General features: G+C 40.1%; 1 protein-coding gene across 3 annotated transcripts in view; it reads right to left on the minus strand.

Moving 5' to 3' along the window:
• BIN2 (bridging integrator 2) overlaps positions 1-16551 on the minus strand; it is a 34958-nt gene that overhangs the window by 5733 nt on the left and 12674 nt on the right. For all 3 annotated transcript variants that reach the window (XM_012654419.1, XM_012654427.1, XM_012654435.1), the window contains exons 3-10: positions 10458-10512; positions 10067-10161; positions 9451-9546; positions 8074-8181; positions 7371-7456; positions 6203-6278; positions 5267-5349; positions 1475-2243 (exon numbers count right to left, since the gene is read on the minus strand). In XM_012654419.1, coding sequence (XP_012509873.1) covers positions 1475-2243; positions 5267-5349; positions 6203-6278; positions 7371-7456; positions 8074-8181; positions 9451-9546; positions 10067-10161; positions 10458-10512 — 1368 coding nt within the window. The remainder of the gene's footprint in view (positions 1-1474; positions 2244-5266; positions 5350-6202; positions 6279-7370; positions 7457-8073; positions 8182-9450; positions 9547-10066; positions 10162-10457; positions 10513-16551) is intronic.

The raw sequence follows: 16551 nt of genomic DNA on the forward strand, positions 1-16551 counted from the left end.
CTTTTTGTCAGCAACTTGTGCCTTCTTTGCCCTTCCCCCATAATTTTTTTTTCTTTTTTTTTTTTTTGTTTACCCCTCCCTCTCTCTCCTCTCCATCCCATTTTTTAAATGAAGCTAATTGCTGAAAGCTCCTCTTATATTGATCTAAAATGTACCATTAAAAAAGAAATCTTTCTACATAGTTCTGCCCTCTGGAGTCTCTCAGAACAAGTCAAATCCCTCATCTATATGACGGCCTTTAATATAATTTGAATAGAATATGACTTGATTTCCAGATCCTTCGCAGAAATAATTGCTCTCCAATGGGTATCTCTCAATTTTTTCTCATATATGTTCTCACCTTTCAAAAGGCTGTCCCTTTTGCTTTCCTTTTTTTTTTAAATTTTAATTTAATTTTATATTTTTGAGACAGGGTCTCACTGTTGCCTGGGCTGGAGTACAGTAGTAGCATTATCATAGCTCACTGCAACTTCAAACTCCTGGGCTTAAGCAATCCTCCTGCCTCCCAAGTAACTGGGACTACAGGCACACACCACCACAGCCAGCTAATTTTTCTGGTTTTCTGGGTCTTTCTGTATTGCTCAGGCTGGTTTAGAACTCCTGGGCCTCAAGCAATCCCCTGCATTGGCCTCCCAAAGTGCCGGGATTACAGGTATGAGCCACCACACCCGGCCCCTTTTGCTTTTCTTTACTTCTCTCTGTGAGTTCCTGCTTCTAGGTCTGTATCATCAAAGAAGATACACCCTGGAAATTTGCTACCATTTTTCTCAAGGTCTATTTACCACTGGTGCAGGTATAATAAACTGAAGTTAGATCTTCCCTCACATCCCCATTAAAAAAGGTAAAGCACAGGATGCCATTTGTAGGTTCTTTATATTAGGAACTCCCAGAATTTGGAGGATAAGAAAGAAATTAATAAGAATCTGCTCATAATAATGTTAGAGATAAGCCCTTTGTAGGAGTCAGTTACTCTAAGAGTAGATTACTGAATTAATTGCTGTGAAGACAAGAAACAATCACCAGAATCAAAAAAGGTGTCCAAGAGTAGTATTCTTGATACTATACTTATCAACTATGGGACAACCTGACTATAGTAAAGATGATCTACATGGAGGTTATAAAAAAGAACAAAGGCCAGACATGGTGGCTCATACCTGTACTCCCAGCACTTTGGGAGGCTGTTGGGGGAGGATTGCTTGAGCCCAGGAGTTTGAGACCAGCCTGGGCAACACAGTGAGACCCAGTCTCTACTAAAAATTTTTTTAAAAAAATAGCTGGATGCAGTGGCATGCACCTGTAGTCCCAGCTACTTTGCAGGCTGAGCGAGGAGGATCACTTGAACCCAGGAGTTTGAGGCTATAGTGAGCTATAACTGCGCCACTGCAATCAAGCATGACACAGCATGACCCCATCTCTGAAAAAAACAATAATAAAATAATAAAGGGAATAGAGACCCAACCAGATCCACTCTTACCTGAGGGATCATCATGGTGGGGGAAGTACAGAGTTCTGGGTTTGGATTGTGGGTGTTTTCCTTTTCTCTGGCTTCAGGAGTTCTTACTGGCTTCTCTGGTGGCTCTGGATTAGAAGAGGCCTCTAGGGAGGCTCTAGGACTTGGAGTCCCAGTCCCCAAGAAGGCCCTGGGGCTGGTGGGTGAAGCCCCTCCAGAAGCTGGAGGGCTGGAGGGTATGTTCCCCGAGGAGGGCCTGGGGCTTGGAGTGGCTCTGGGTGGAGGAGGCCTACTAGGTGGTGCTGAGGTTCTCTGGATAGAGGCTCTCTTCTTTGGGTGTTCAGATCCTTCACTTGAGGTACGAGTTCGGAAGACTACTTCTGGGGCAGATGAAGGCTGCTCTGATTCTGAAGGAATCAGGGCTCTGCCTGGTGATGGAGCTGCAGAGCAAGGGAGAACTTCCTCCTGGGACTTTCCACCCTCAATGGTGGGAGAGGGCTGGGCCTGGGTTGGGCCATTGCAGGCTGGTAGAGACTCTTCTTCCTCAGAAGAACTTGCTTCGCACCTTTCTTCTTCTGTTTCCTCATCTTCTAAGGGCTCTTCTTGCTCTTCTTTGATCTCGGAATTGTCTTCTCCCTGAGCTGCATCAGGTGCCAGGTCTTCTTCAGTTGCTGAGCCAGATTCATTCTCATCCTTCAAGGAAAGTGCAGAGGGACTGGTAGGTGAGCTTAGAGAGCTGGAGACTGTAGATGTTCGGACTGGGGGAGAAATGACTAAAGAGCGCCTGCTGCTGCTAAAAAAGGAAGGGCATTCAGATTTAGAAGAACTAAAAACTAGAAGTAACCTAAATATCCAAAAATAAATTATGATGTAGGCACATAATAATAAAACAGAATAAAACAAATTAAAATGTTAGAAAGTTTGTCTAATTTGTAATAATGCTTAGACAGTGAAGTGAAAAAAGACTATAAAATTTTATCTGTATCATGATCTCAATTATGTAAAAATATTTATAGAAAAAGAGACTGGAAAGAAATACAGCAAAATATTAGCAAATATTTCCTCTGGGGAAAAGACTAAGGTCATATAGAGCTGATCCACACAGATTTCGTATCTGTGAATTTGCCTACTTACTTGTAACCCCCAAATCAGTACTTGTGGTACTTTCCCAGTCACTCGTGGACATGCACAAGTGGTGAAAGACGAGTTGCCCGACATGCACTTTCCCAGCTGAGGTCTAACAAGGCACCAATCTACCTTTTTGTGTCAGCTCTCAAACTGTAAACAAGTGTCCTTTTCACCATGTTTTTCACACTTCTGTGGTTTTTGCTGGTGATTTTGCTACTTAAAACCGTTCCCAAGCTGAAGTACTAAGCACAAGAAGACTGATGTGACTTACAGAGAAAATACATGTGTTAGATAAGCTTCACTCAGGCATGAGTTACAGTGCTGTTGGTTTTGAGTTCAATATTGATGAATCAACAATATATATTAAATAAGGTGTCTTTACACAGAAACTCACATAAAACAAGGTTATGTACTGGCTGGTTGATGAAAATGTTGTGACAAGAGGCTCACAGGAACCTATCCTGTGTTTCCCCTACAAGCAATGGTTCAGTAGTATTCAGTGTTGTGGCAACTTTGTAAAGCATAACTCCTACAAATAATAAGAATCAACTATAACATTTATCAAGTTATGATAAATGTGCTGGATTCTGTGCCTCCTATGTACTGTCCATCAACTGATCAAGCAGCCCACAAATATAAAACTGACAGGTGCCAACTATGTGCTGTGTCCTGGGCACAAGGAGGGGACATGGGGAGGGGGAGAGGAAGAGGAAGAGGAGGAGAAGAAAGGAGAGAGAAACTTAGTTCTTGCCCTATGGGAGTTTCTGATGTGGGACAAGTAGGACATACGTTCCTTCTAGCACTAGCATTCTAGGAGCCAGTAAGTTCAGAAGGCTCAAGATATAGCAAGAGAAAACCATATTTCCCTTCAAGGTTCTGGGACATCTCAGTGTAAATGATGGTCAGTTTGGGAAGAACAGACCGTTATAAAGAACTCTGGTTTTCAATGCTTGGAAGAAGAGAAACAGAGCTTTTGGAGCAAAAGGAAATTTGTCTAGGAAGTCTACATTGCCTCTTTAGTGATTCTTTTTAATAGTCTGTAACTAATTGCTAAATGAGTAGTACAAACAACACATGTGAGCCCTATTCTTCCTTCAAGTCCCAAGCTCAGTTTCACCACCTCCTAAAGCCTTCCCTAGCCATCTGCACATTGGCAATTACTTACCTCTTTGGAATTCCTAGTGGTCTCATTAGGTGCTTAGTATGTGCAAGCTTATATTATTCTTTGTCTCCTTAGGCACATTTTCTATACTTCCAACTTTCTGTAAATCACTTTAGGGAAAGGACAAGGACAATGTCTCTGGATTCCTAATACCCAGCATTAAACCCGGTGCATAGAAAGAGCTTAATAACACTTTCTGAACAAAGGCTTCAGCATGAGCAAGTGATCACATTCTGACAGACCAGTGAGTTGCTTACATTTACTAGTATGAAGAAAGTATGAAAGCAAAAGACACCACAAAAAGAAGTGGGAATAGGAAGCCAAAGATATTTGCAATGCATACAATTAAAAGATTAGTATCCAGAATACACCAACAAACAAACTAATAAAACAAATAAACAAAAACTCATATAAATCAGTTTTTTGAAAAGGTTTAACAACCCTATTGAAAAATGGGAAAAGGATAAATAGGAAAGCCACAGAACAGGAAACTTAAATGGCCAATAACATGAAAAGATGCTCAAGGTAACTACTAATTGTGGAGCTGTGACTTAAAACTGCAAAAAATTCCATTTCATACCCATGAGCTCTGACAATTTCATGTATAGCAAGAATGTGGAGCCATGGGGCCTCTTAATCACTGCTGACAGGCTGTAAACTGGAACAATCACTTTGGAGAGCAATTTGGCAATATCCGGTAAGACTCAAGAACGCCCCAGTGACAGACCTCATGACTCAGCAATTTCATTCCAAGTACAGACTCTAAAGAAACTCTTGATAATATTTACAAGGAATATGTAAAACATGTTCATTGCAACATTATTTCTAATAGCAAAAAACTGGAAACAACTCAAATGTCTTGAATTAGCAGGAGGAAGATAGATAAATCAATCATGAATTAGGCATATAATAACATCCATAACAGTTATGGAAAGGAAAGAACAGAGCTATCAACATATAGTAATAAGGATAAATGTTACAAACAATATTAAGAGAACAAAAGAAGTTGCAGAAGAATACATACATATAAATCCATTTATATAAACTTTAAAGACATGCAAAACACTGTTTTATGTGTACATGTACATGTGAAGTAAAAGAAGAAAGACATGCATGGAAATAATAAATACTAAATGTAACAATGGTTACCTTTGGTATGCAGGAAGAGAAAGTGAGTGGGGAAGGGACATTGGGAGCTTCAACTATATTTGCAATAGTTGATTTCTTAAATTTGGTAGTAGGTATATGGTTATTTGTTGTATTATTCTTTATACCTTCAGTTATGTCCGAAATATTTAAGGAAAAGAAATAATTTCTATGGGGCATAATACAAACAACAAACATGATGCACATGAACATAAGGGAAAGGTCAGGATTTTGGATTGCAGAAGAATACATACAGTATAAATACATTTATATAAAATTTAAAAACATGCAAAACAGTATTTTATGTGTGCAGATGAGGATGCTGAATACTTTCACATACAGGACAGGTAAAGCAGAAGAGAGTCTCAGAAGTTGCTCACCTGGATAGTCCCTTCACCACAAAGACTTTGTTGGAATGTTGCTTCTCCAGTTTGCTCATCACCTCGTAGAGAGTGTTATTCAGCTAGAGTCAGCAAGAGAGAAAGGGATGCTAGCCAAGTGGGAACCTGAAACTGGCATATCCCTTCTCCCCTCTCCTTCAGACAGCTTCTCAAAATAAAAGCTCACCCTTTCTACTCTGATCTATAATTCCTCCTCATCTCTCTAGCACTAATGTCCAGGGTCCTGTCCCACCACCCCTTCTTCCTTGTCTCTTCCATCAGACTGGCAGCTCTCTTAAGACAGCATCCATAACTGGTGTTTGATTTGAGGTTCTATCTTCTCTCAGGTGATCCAGGGAATGAAAACTCAAAACTCATTTTAATATTAACTAGGTAAGTCATACGATAGCCAAAGAAACTGTGAAGAGTAATATGTGTGGCTGTGTGAATATAATTAATATTGTAGCAAAAAAGAATCTTGGAATCCAAGGACTAGAAAAGACCCCATAAGGTTGTTATATGGCTGCCTATCACTGATAGGATTGGTCCTATTGAAGACCAATGACCTGAGAAACTGACTTGTGCTTAAACACTGACCTTCCTGCTCTCCAGCAACAATAGATAGAGATTTCACAAGTTGGTTCCCCATTATGATTGTTCGTTCCACAGGCCTAACCTTGTTTATTCATGCTGAAGCCCAAGTTTAGATGTACTTATTCAGTTGCTAAGGGAGATGGAAAGGGCTCTCTGGTAGTGTATATATGTGCTTTAATATAGTTTAAGACAGTCAATCAGGTGCTATTATTTTATCATGAGATAAAAATCAAAATCTGTGCCGCCAATATGGATATTTAAAGGAATTATATAAATCAGGGCTACCTTCATATTTATTAGAAAAACACACCTAACAGTCTCGATTGGTCAGATGTTTCTCACCTTGCTCATTTCCCTGTAGAAGACATCCCTCAAGTTGGAAATGTTTTGGAAGATGGTCACATAACAGCCAATACGACTATTAGAAAGCAAAAAACACAGAGAGGTAAGTGACGGTAAAGGAGTTTTTGAAATGCAAAGTAAGACCTTAAGCCAAAACCAGCTTCAACCAAGGCTCCTCAGAGAAAGGCATCCCACATCCTAGACTCAGCAGGTTCTGCGATCTGGATTCATCAGAGCTGGGCCAGGAGTGCACCTTACTCTTAGGAGCAGGAAGGCCAGGGAAGACAGTATCGGCTCAGGCTGACACCAAAGTTTAACAGGTTCATGAAGTTATATGATTTGGGCTCTTGAGGTACTAAAGTAGACATGAAAGTGCTTTGAAGAATTTTTTTAAAGGGCCATATAATTATAATTGTTATAATAAGTAGTTATTCTTTCTCCTTATGCAGTACAGGATTTCTATGCCTGTATGTACATTAATGAAATTCTTCTGTAAATGAATCAAGGAAGTTTACATTTAAAGAAGTTATATTAAATTTCAATTCTATTTAAATTAGGAGTCACACAATTAATGTTTTATAATACATGTAGCCATTAAAAAGGCTCCATCATACATGTACTAATGTTAAGTGACAACACAAAATACTCTGACTACAATTGTGTTAAAGCATATCTTGTACAATGAGTAGAAAATAGGATACAAAAGGAGTTTCTCTCAGATTTCTTTTCCAGTAGGAAAATTTAAATCTAAAACACTTTTATCTCCTGTGAAGCAAAGGTAACTTCATTAATGCAAATAATCATCCCATGGTTTATTGTCTATGTAAATCTGCATGTTTATAAACCAAGCTCATTTAAAACAATACACATTTGAGCTGAAAGCAGATACTCCTAGAGTGCATCATGGCAGCACTTTATTTGCCAAGATCTTTCCTATCCAAGAAGCATCTTGTCTTCAAACCCAGAAAAGCTGGCAGGGCAAGGATGGTTATCTCTGTGTTGTAGATGAAGAAACTAGGGTCTCGAGAGATACAGTAGCTTGCTTAGTATCACAGAGTAAGTTAGTGGCAGGGGAAACTATATCCCACTCTTGAACCGGGGCTCTTTTCATGAAGTGACATAGTTGGGCTGCCAGGAAGCCAGCCCTTTCTGGAATCTCAATCATTACCTATTATAAAGAACAGGCAGCTCCTCTAGTAGTTCCTGGTTCAGATCTTCAAACACAATCTGGGCTTTGTTGAACTCTTCCTCTGCCTAGGTTGTAAACAGATAAGAAATCATCCTCAATCCTGAGCCCAAGGATAAGGCTGCCTCCTTTATCCTGTGCATTTTTTCAGAGACTAGGTTTTTTATTTTTTGTGTGTGTGACAGAGTCTCACTCTGTCACCCTGGATAGAGTGCAGTGGCGTCATTATAGCTCACTGCAACCTCAAACTCCTGGGCTCCAGTGATCCTCCTGCCTCAGCCTCCTGAGTAGCTAGGACTACAGGCATGCACCACCACGCCCAGCTAATTTTTCTATGTTTAGTAGAGATGGGGTCTCACTCTTGCTCAGGCTGGTCTCGTACTCCTGAGCTCAAGCAATCCTCTCACCTCAGCCTCCCAAAGTGCTAGGATTACAGGTGTGAGCCACTGTGGCATCAGGGACTAGGCTTAATTGGAGCCACACCTCTCTTTCCCCAGACCCATGTGTTCCCCAGCCTTAAGACTCTGACTATCCTTACAGCATCAGTGTCAGAAGAAAAAGGATTTCCTTCGGGACACTGGATGCAGAATTTATCATTTCCTATATCCATCTTGGCTCAGCCACCTGCCTATGGGGAAAGAAAGAACAAGAAGGTTTTACCAGGTTTTATTTTTTATTTTTTTACCTTGGCAATCTTGGCCTCATCTTTCTTCTTGGCATTCTGCACCGCCTCCAGGTGGTGTCGAGCACTGTCATAGTCCACAAGTTTCCGACCCCGCTTGGCAATTCTCTCCTAACCCATGGTGATGAGAAAGGGCATGGATACTCACTTTGCAGTGGCCAGGATGGAGGTAACAGAGTAGTAAGCAGAGAGGCAAGATTCCTGGGTCCTATTATCAAATTATACTTTCTAACAGGGTTTTGTGCCCAAGGGATCTCCTTCGCTATCTGAGAAGAATGGAGATTCTCAGGGGGAGACAGAGTAGGGGGCAATTCTACAGAGCATGTGGAAACTTGTATTAAAATTTAACATTTCCTATGAACCCATTATAAGTTGGTTCAGCCTCCTGGAGAAATGGCCTTGAGAATCCTACTAAATTGAAAGTCTGGAGTTTTGAGTCTTAGTTCCAAATCTGCCATTCATTAGCCTTTTGGCCAATGGCAAGGCACATCTCTTTTGGAGCCTCAGTAGCCTCATCTGCCCTATATAAGTGTTCTTTTAAAGATCAAATGCTGAATATAAACTGCTTTGAAAACACTGAAGTGCAATAAAAACAGTAAATTGTTATGAGCACTGAAAGAAAGTCTACTCAATCTTACCCAAACTATAAAGTATACCAAGGAGAAGCAAACTATGTCATTGGCCTGTTTCATTCTCTCAATCATGGAATTTGAAAAGATCTTAGCAATTATCTTCTATGTAATACATGAAGCTTCTCTACAATATTTAAGATAAGAGGTAGTCCAACTTCTGCTTGAACAGAGAATAAACAACTCACTATCTCAGAGTGTATTTCATTTCATTTTTGGAAAGCTTTTAACTATCAGAAACTTAAGTCAGTCTCCCTCTAATTTCTTCCTCTTAATCTAAAATTAGCACAATGCCTGACAAAGTGGGTGTTTAATAAATATTAGTTGAATAAATAAATGAATCTAATTCTGCTTCTGGAACAGTTTACAATGGGTTGAATTTCTCTTTCACCACACTTTCAAGTATTTGAAGATAACTATTATCACTCCTCCAAGTTTCCTCTTTTATACAATAAACATCTTTACTGCCATTAGCTGTTTCTCTCCAGCTAAAAGGGATGCCTTGCCTTGGATCTAATTCAAAACAAGCCCAAATTCAGCTCACTGAAATCTAAATTTAAATATAACCTCATACTATCTCTAACCCTCCATCCTAACCTCTTGTCTAACACTCAGTTTTAATCCTTCTCGGAACTTATCCAACTTCATTTCTAATCATAAGCTCTAACTCTACTTTCAGAGTTTAACTCAGTATGTTCTCTAACCTGGATGTGCCATCTACAACCCGGCCTTGATTCTGTAAATCAAGTACCTTAATCTCGCTGAACTGGGCTACATAGTTTTCCATGGTCCTCACAGCCTGGTCAGCCAGTTTCTCTTCATAGTCTTCCCAAAGGAGATCATTATTCTGTGGGATAAAGGGAGAGGCTGGTGAAGGTTTCACTTCTTAACAACAACTGCCTTCCAGGGAGCATGATATTGACAGTATTATGTTGGATTCTAGGGAAGAGTCAGAGGAAGAAAAGAAATAGCCCCTGCAGGAGACTGGACAAACATTCAGGGATTAAGAACATGAACATATGGTCAAAGCCTTGGACTCTAGAGCTTAGAGGACAGGGAAGTTTGGGAGTAAATAACTGCATGAAGTTAGTTTTCAAAAACAACCAATCTTCAGGAGGTAAAACTTCCATAAGGTCTTAAAGAGGGGAAGAAGGTCAAAACCCAGAGGAATCCACAGACTAGGGAAAATTTGTTTTTACCTTGACAGTTGCAGCTTCTTCCTACCACTCAGTGACTGAGGCAATATAAATGGACAATGTGAACTGGCTCCTTTGTTTTACTATGTTCTTGGATAGTGAAGCTAAGCTGAGATGGGGATGAGAACAGGAATAAGTGCTGAAAAGTTGTGAAGCCCAAGCCACCCTTACCCCTACGATGGCCTTCAGCTCCTCATGACCATCCCACTCGCTGCTGTAGATCTCCTGTAGGGTTTCTGACACTCTCTTTGAACTTTCGTGCATCACTGAAAGGAAAGAATCCAGTCCTACCATGAAGTTTTCCCACAAGTAGTTTGGCATAATCACATGGGTGACAAATCAGTGGGTCCAATTCAGAAGGACAAACTCAGAAGATTTAGGTCATTAGTGAGGGAAGCTGGATGGGGCTGGGATAGAAAAAGTCATTCTTTCTTGGCCCCCAAAGTCCCAGGAGTCAAAGACAGACAAGTGATAAAAGCCTGGGTATGTTTTTTTTCCCACCCCCAGACCTCCTAGTAGCTGCACAAATGCCCTCTGGATTCTCTTGTGCTGTAATACCCACCTTTGACTGCACTAAGGAAGTTCTTTAGATCCTTGTACAGCTTGTGGCCTTCTGTCTGAAAGGGAAAAATATATCTGGTGACTAGAGATACATTCAAAAGATGCTCCAGAGATCCAAGTCAAAAAGCAGGTTAAAAGCAGAGATCACATCTGAAATTTCTTCACATATTCACAATTGTTATAACTTAGCCTTTACTCTCTTTATCAACAAGTTGTAGGTTGTCTCTTTTGTGTGAATTTTTAAGATGGGGGATTGCTAGAGCTCCCATTGCATTGGCATGTCTTCTTTCTTCTGTTTGTTCTCCCTGCCAGTGAACTAGAGCCTGTACCCAAGTTCCTCTGTTGAAATTTAAGTGTCCTCTGTGTGACATGGTCTATGTGATCCTCTGGCTTACACCCTTCTCTTTGGGTAGATAAACTACTACCATTTTCTGCAGACACCAGGGCCTCTTTCTCCTCTGAACCCTCACACAGACACTTATCTCCTCCCCTGACATCATTCTCTGCCTTGCCTCACTTTTCCCTTCTCTTCCATCAGTCACCTGCTTTCCACTTCTCTCCCAGGAGCTTCATTATTCACTCTCCTTCTGGTCCAACCCCAGTGTCTTCATCTATAGTTGTCTCTCTCTGCTTCTATCTTTGCTCCTGTGACTGAATTCTTATTTCTAGGCTAGAAACTCCCAGGTACAGACTAGGTTTCCTTCTCTCTCTAAAAAAGAAGAGGAGAGGAAGGTATCATTTAGAGTTAGAAGTTCAAATCTCAACCTGATAGATGAACTGGTTTTACTGTAACTTTGACAAATGTCCACTTAGCCTGCTTCTTTTTTGAGACAGAGTCTCACTCTTTTGCCCGGGCTAGAGTGAGTGCCATGGTGTCATCCTAGCTCACAGCAACCTCAAACTCCTGGGCTCAAGCAATCCTACTGCCTCAGCCTCCCAAGTAGCTGGGACTACAGGCATGCGCCACCATGCCCGGCTAATTTTTTCTATATATTTTTAGTTGTCCAGCTAATTTCTTTCTATTTTTACTAGAGATGGGGTCTCGCTCTTGCTCAGGCTGGTTTCGAACTCCTGAGCTCAAACAATCCACCCGCCTTGGCCTCCCAGAGTGCTAGGATTACAGGCATGAGCCACCACGCCCGGCCTAGCCTGCTTAAATACTTCCAGAAACTTGAAACCCCAAACCCACAACCTCTTGTCTCAGATAGCACTGCTTCATTTTTAAATAGCTTTGTTAGAACTTTTGCCCACCAGTCTTAGGTTGGCCTTCCGTAACCACAGGGTAGATCTAATTTCTCTTTCACACATGCTTGAAGACAACTTTCATGCGCCCATCACCAAGTCTTCTTTGTTATAGGTTTCCTTAATTGTTCCTTATGGTGTTGTTTAAAGCCTCTTCCCATTTTGGTCTCCTTCCTTTGTGTGAATTCCAGTTTCTAAGAGTTCGTTGGGAAGGAAGTTTAAGGCCAGATGGTTGATATTTTGGTATCTGACTTCAGGAGTGTGGGACTAGGCTGAGAGAGGTAGCCCACATTAAGGGTACTCTACAGGGCCAGCCCATAGGTTAGGAAAGATTAGTTCAGGTGATGGAATACTTGAAAGCTGAGATGCATTATTCAGTACACCTTAAAATAAGTGTTGTGAACTTGTTCACTTGTCATTTACTGTGTTCATTACTTGATAAGCTATTAAGCATACCAAAAGTATAAAAAATTTATGGGAGGAAAAAAAGGAAAATTCTATCATAGAAAAAAAGGAAAATTGAGAAAATTCTATCTCATGACTTAAAATTTTTTCCTGTAGAAATCTTTGGAAAAGATCACTATTATTTAATTTTAGCAACAGAAAATCAAGTTCTACTTGACCAAATACACAAAGACAACTGGACTAAATATTCCATCCATCTTCTTTCCTCCAGAGCTCACTTCTAAGCTCCTCCAAACTCTTGACTGTACTTCAGGTTAAAAGTCCCTCTTAAGTGGCTAAAATGGCAGGTTGACAGGACATGAGGACACAGGAATAGTCTCAAAGGAGTCAAAGGCACTGTCAGAGAGGTGGAAGAACTGGGATTGTATACTGTTATATCAAATGAGGAACAAGAGACATCAGAGAAATGAAAAAGGGTCAGATCTACAGAGAGGTTAGAAGGCAGGAAGAATTGGTAAAAATGCACTGGACTTGGCAGTTGGAGGTCACTAGTGACCGTGAGAAAGCACTCACAATACCATAATAGAGACAGATTTAGTTAGTTAACAAAATTCAGAAACACTAAGCACTTACCAGAAAGGATGTCTCACTTCCTCCTCACTTTTTCACTCATAGAAAAAAGTTTAGATATCCAAAGATGTTAAATGTACATAATATCTTTTAAACATGGATAAGGTAGGTAAGTTCAAAAGTTTGAAAATGTGATAATCAAAGTTTCAAAGAACTTTGAAAGAATTTAGGTGATTATAAAAATTTAACAAGGCTTTCAAATTATTTTTTGAAAGTAAACAACATGAACTCAACTTTTTTCTTGACCATAAAATTTTTCTTTTTTTTTTTTGAGACAGAGTCTCACTCTGTCACCCTGGCTAGAGTGCCGTGGCGTCAGCCTAGCTCACAGCAACCTCAAACTCCTGGGCTCAAGCGATCCTTCTGCCTCAGCCTCCCAAGTAGCTGGGACTACAGGCATGCGCCACCATGCCCGGCTAATTTTTTCTATATATTTTTAGTTGTCTGGCTAATTTCTTTCTATTATTTTAAGTAGAGGCAGGGTCTCACTCTTGCTCAGGCTGGTCTTGAACTCCTGAGCTCAAACTATCCTCCCGCCTCGGCCTCCCAGAGTGTTAGGATTACAGGTGAGAGCCACCGTGCCAGTCTATTACTCAAATATTTTTGAAATAAAATTTTTATGGTGGACTGGGTGTGGTAGCTCATGCCTGCAATCCTAGCACTCTGGGAGGCTGAGGTGGGAGGATTGCTCGAGGTCAGGAGTTTGAGACCAGCCTGAGCAAGAGCTGAGATCCTGTCTCTACTAAATGTAGAAAGAAATTAGCTGGAAAACTAAAAATATATAGAAAAAATTAGCCGGGCATGATGGTGCATGCCTGTAATCCCAGCTACTCGGGAGGCTGAGGCAGGAGGATCGCTTGAGCCCAGGAGTTTGAGGTTGCTGTGAGCTAGGCTGACGCCAAGGCATTCTAGCCCGAGCAACAGAGCGAGACTCTGTCTCAAAAAAAAAAAACAAAAAACAAAAAAAAATTTGAGTAATAAAAACTGTTAAACTATCTTATATAATTTCTATAAATGAAATTCTTGATTTTTTTTCCTATTAGATATCACATGGCCCGAAAAATCAGATCAGTATAATAATCAAGGCTACCATGTATGATTGTACACTGTTTAAAACTAAGGATACTATTTATAATCATAGTCCAGAAAATGTGAATACTTCTCCTCTCCACTGCACCTCAAAAAAGCCCATTTCCATTTGTATTTTAGAATCAAGCCTTAGTCACAAAGTTTTCCTTCATGCTCTTGCTCTTTTCTTCAAGAAGATGAAGTATGGGTGTGTGTGTGGAGGTGGTATTTGAGTGTGGGGGATGGTAGGGGGAAGATGGGACAGTACTGGGTGTCATTTTATTTCTCTGACCATCCTCCCCTGAAATGTCTCCAGACTGAATAATCCCAGCATCTTTCTCCTTTCCTGACATATATGACTCTCACAGTTTTAGGTTCTCACTGGTCTGGGAGTTAAGAAACTGGGCTCTACCACCAACTAGTGAGCTATTTTACTTCTCTGGCTTCAGTTTCCTCATCTGTAAATGCTGGGAAGGCCATTTCTAGCTCTAAATCTTATAATTTTATCACTTCTACTCTCTGAATCCTTGCCAAATTCTTGGCATTGCAATAAAGAGTCTGAGTCAGTTCTTCCTACTCCTTATACAAACAGTCCCAACCCTCAGTTAATGAACCACTCACTCTGGAAGCTTGTCCTAAGCAGTCAGGTTGACAGACCAAGGTCCTAAGAGACTGGAGTACTGAGGATAGAGAAGGTCCTTGTCCTGAGGTTCTCTACTTGCTGGAGAAAAATAGACTCAGGTAATCAATAAAACAGGTGTAAGTAGCATGACCAAACCCTGAGCAAGTGTTTAAAGTTCTTGGCCTAATGGAGATCCAGGAGGGAAAGATGAAGCTAGATTATTAGATTTGATTTTAAAGGCAATGAATTGGAAGAAGAAACAGCTGTCACTATCAGAAATAAGAGATTAAAGTGCTGCTTGAGGAAAATGATTCTTTTTATGTAGTATGTTTTGAAGAAAAGGAAAGGGTGAAGCAGGCAGAGCCTCGAAGAAAAACTACCTATGGAAATTTGATCAGGAACCTAGGCAAGTGGCAAGGCTTTGAAATCAGGCTGGGAAGTCTGGGACTGATAGGAAAAGCTATTAATAAAAAGTTTACCTGCAAGCTGACTGTGGGTGAGGGACAGGGCACATGACCAACCAGTTCAACTTCTGGAACACTTCACTTTCAATCTCCTTGACCTCGTCCCTTGACCTTTGTCTTAGCCACCCCAGGTCCAGCCTCAGACATGACTGTACTGTCACTGTCTTCCTCCTTAAACTGTGAGAGACTTGAGGGCAGGCATGTTCTCTTTTTCACAATGAAGTTCCAGCATCTATTAATAGCACAGTGCTGGCACTGGGCAGGCACTCATGAAATGTTTGTTAAATGAATTTACCAAGAGGAGAATTTCAAAATCTTGTTCAATCAGTAGTTATTAAAGGAGTATTATTCTCTCGGTCAGAAAGCTTTTCCTTATTCTCAACCTAACTCCATTTCATTTCTCAAATACATTATTATTTTCTCTCCTCAAGTGATGTTTAGATAGCGGACTTACACAGGGAATTCTAAGGGGATTTTCCCATCTGATCTTTTTATTCTTTTTTTGGCCCTTCCTTCATCTCTTACCCTTTGTGCTCACACATCTGCTCTCAGACAGAGGACTGAAGGACACAATGGGCCAGAGTCAGAAAACTTTCAAAGTAGTTGTCAACAGTCCTCTGGGCAGAAACAAGAAAAAAAAAAAAAACAAAAAAACAAAGAAAAGGAAAAAAAAGTGAGTGTCAGCTCACTGATTCTTCTTTTCATGCTGGAGCTGGAAGTAGAACAGTAATTAGAATTGAGAAGAGGCCTAGGGAGGCCTCCTTGTGAGGTACAGTGAAAGAAGCACAGAGTTTAAGTTTGAGTCCTAGCTCTGCAACTTACATGCTGTATTACCTTGATTAAATTACTACCCTCTCAGTCAGATCCTATTTCCCCTCAAAGGGATTGGACTAGATCAGTGGTTGCCTAATGCTGTTCTCAGACTAGCTGTTATATCGTAATTACCTAGAAAGTTTAATATAAAACACAGATTCCATAGTCAATGATCACCTATGGTTGTTAATATCACAAAACAAAGGAGACAACCAGACATTATGTGCCTCCCGATGAAAAAATACAATAACATCTATGAAGTATTCTTGCTACTAAAATAAACAAAATCTGAATCTCATCAAACCTCAAAAATCAATGAATTACAGAAAATACAGGTGACAGAGGAACATGTTGAACAATACCATGGGGATTCAATCAGCAAAATACAGACTGGGGGAAACTGCAGGAAAAACAACCTGGTATCATTAACAAATATAAGATGTAAGAAGGGAAGAATTAGAAATCTATAGATTAAGAGATTTAACCTTTAATCTAATAGACTTAAACATGCCAATGAGTTGCTGACTTGAAAAAAACTGTAAAAAAAAAAACTGATGACACAAACAGGGGAATTTGAATATTGACCAGACATTTTGTAATACTAAGGCATGATGCTAATTTTTTTAGATAGTACTGAGACATATATTTTAGTGGAACATTTAATCTGAAGTATCTGAAAAGATATTTGTATTATATTGTTAAGTGAAAAAGGCAAGTTGCAAAACCAAATGCATGGAATATAATCTCACTTTTGTAAACCTCACATTTATTTATTATAGATATATTTAGATGTCATACACACACATAGCAAATAGCAGTGGTTGTAGCTCAGGAAGATGTGAAATCATTAT

This window comes from Propithecus coquereli, unplaced genomic scaffold (assembly GCF_000956105.1).
Source record: "Propithecus coquereli isolate 6110/MARCELLA unplaced genomic scaffold, Pcoq_1.0 Scaffold111, whole genome shotgun sequence".
Classification (NCBI taxonomy): domain Eukaryota; kingdom Metazoa; phylum Chordata; class Mammalia; order Primates; family Indriidae; genus Propithecus; species Propithecus coquereli.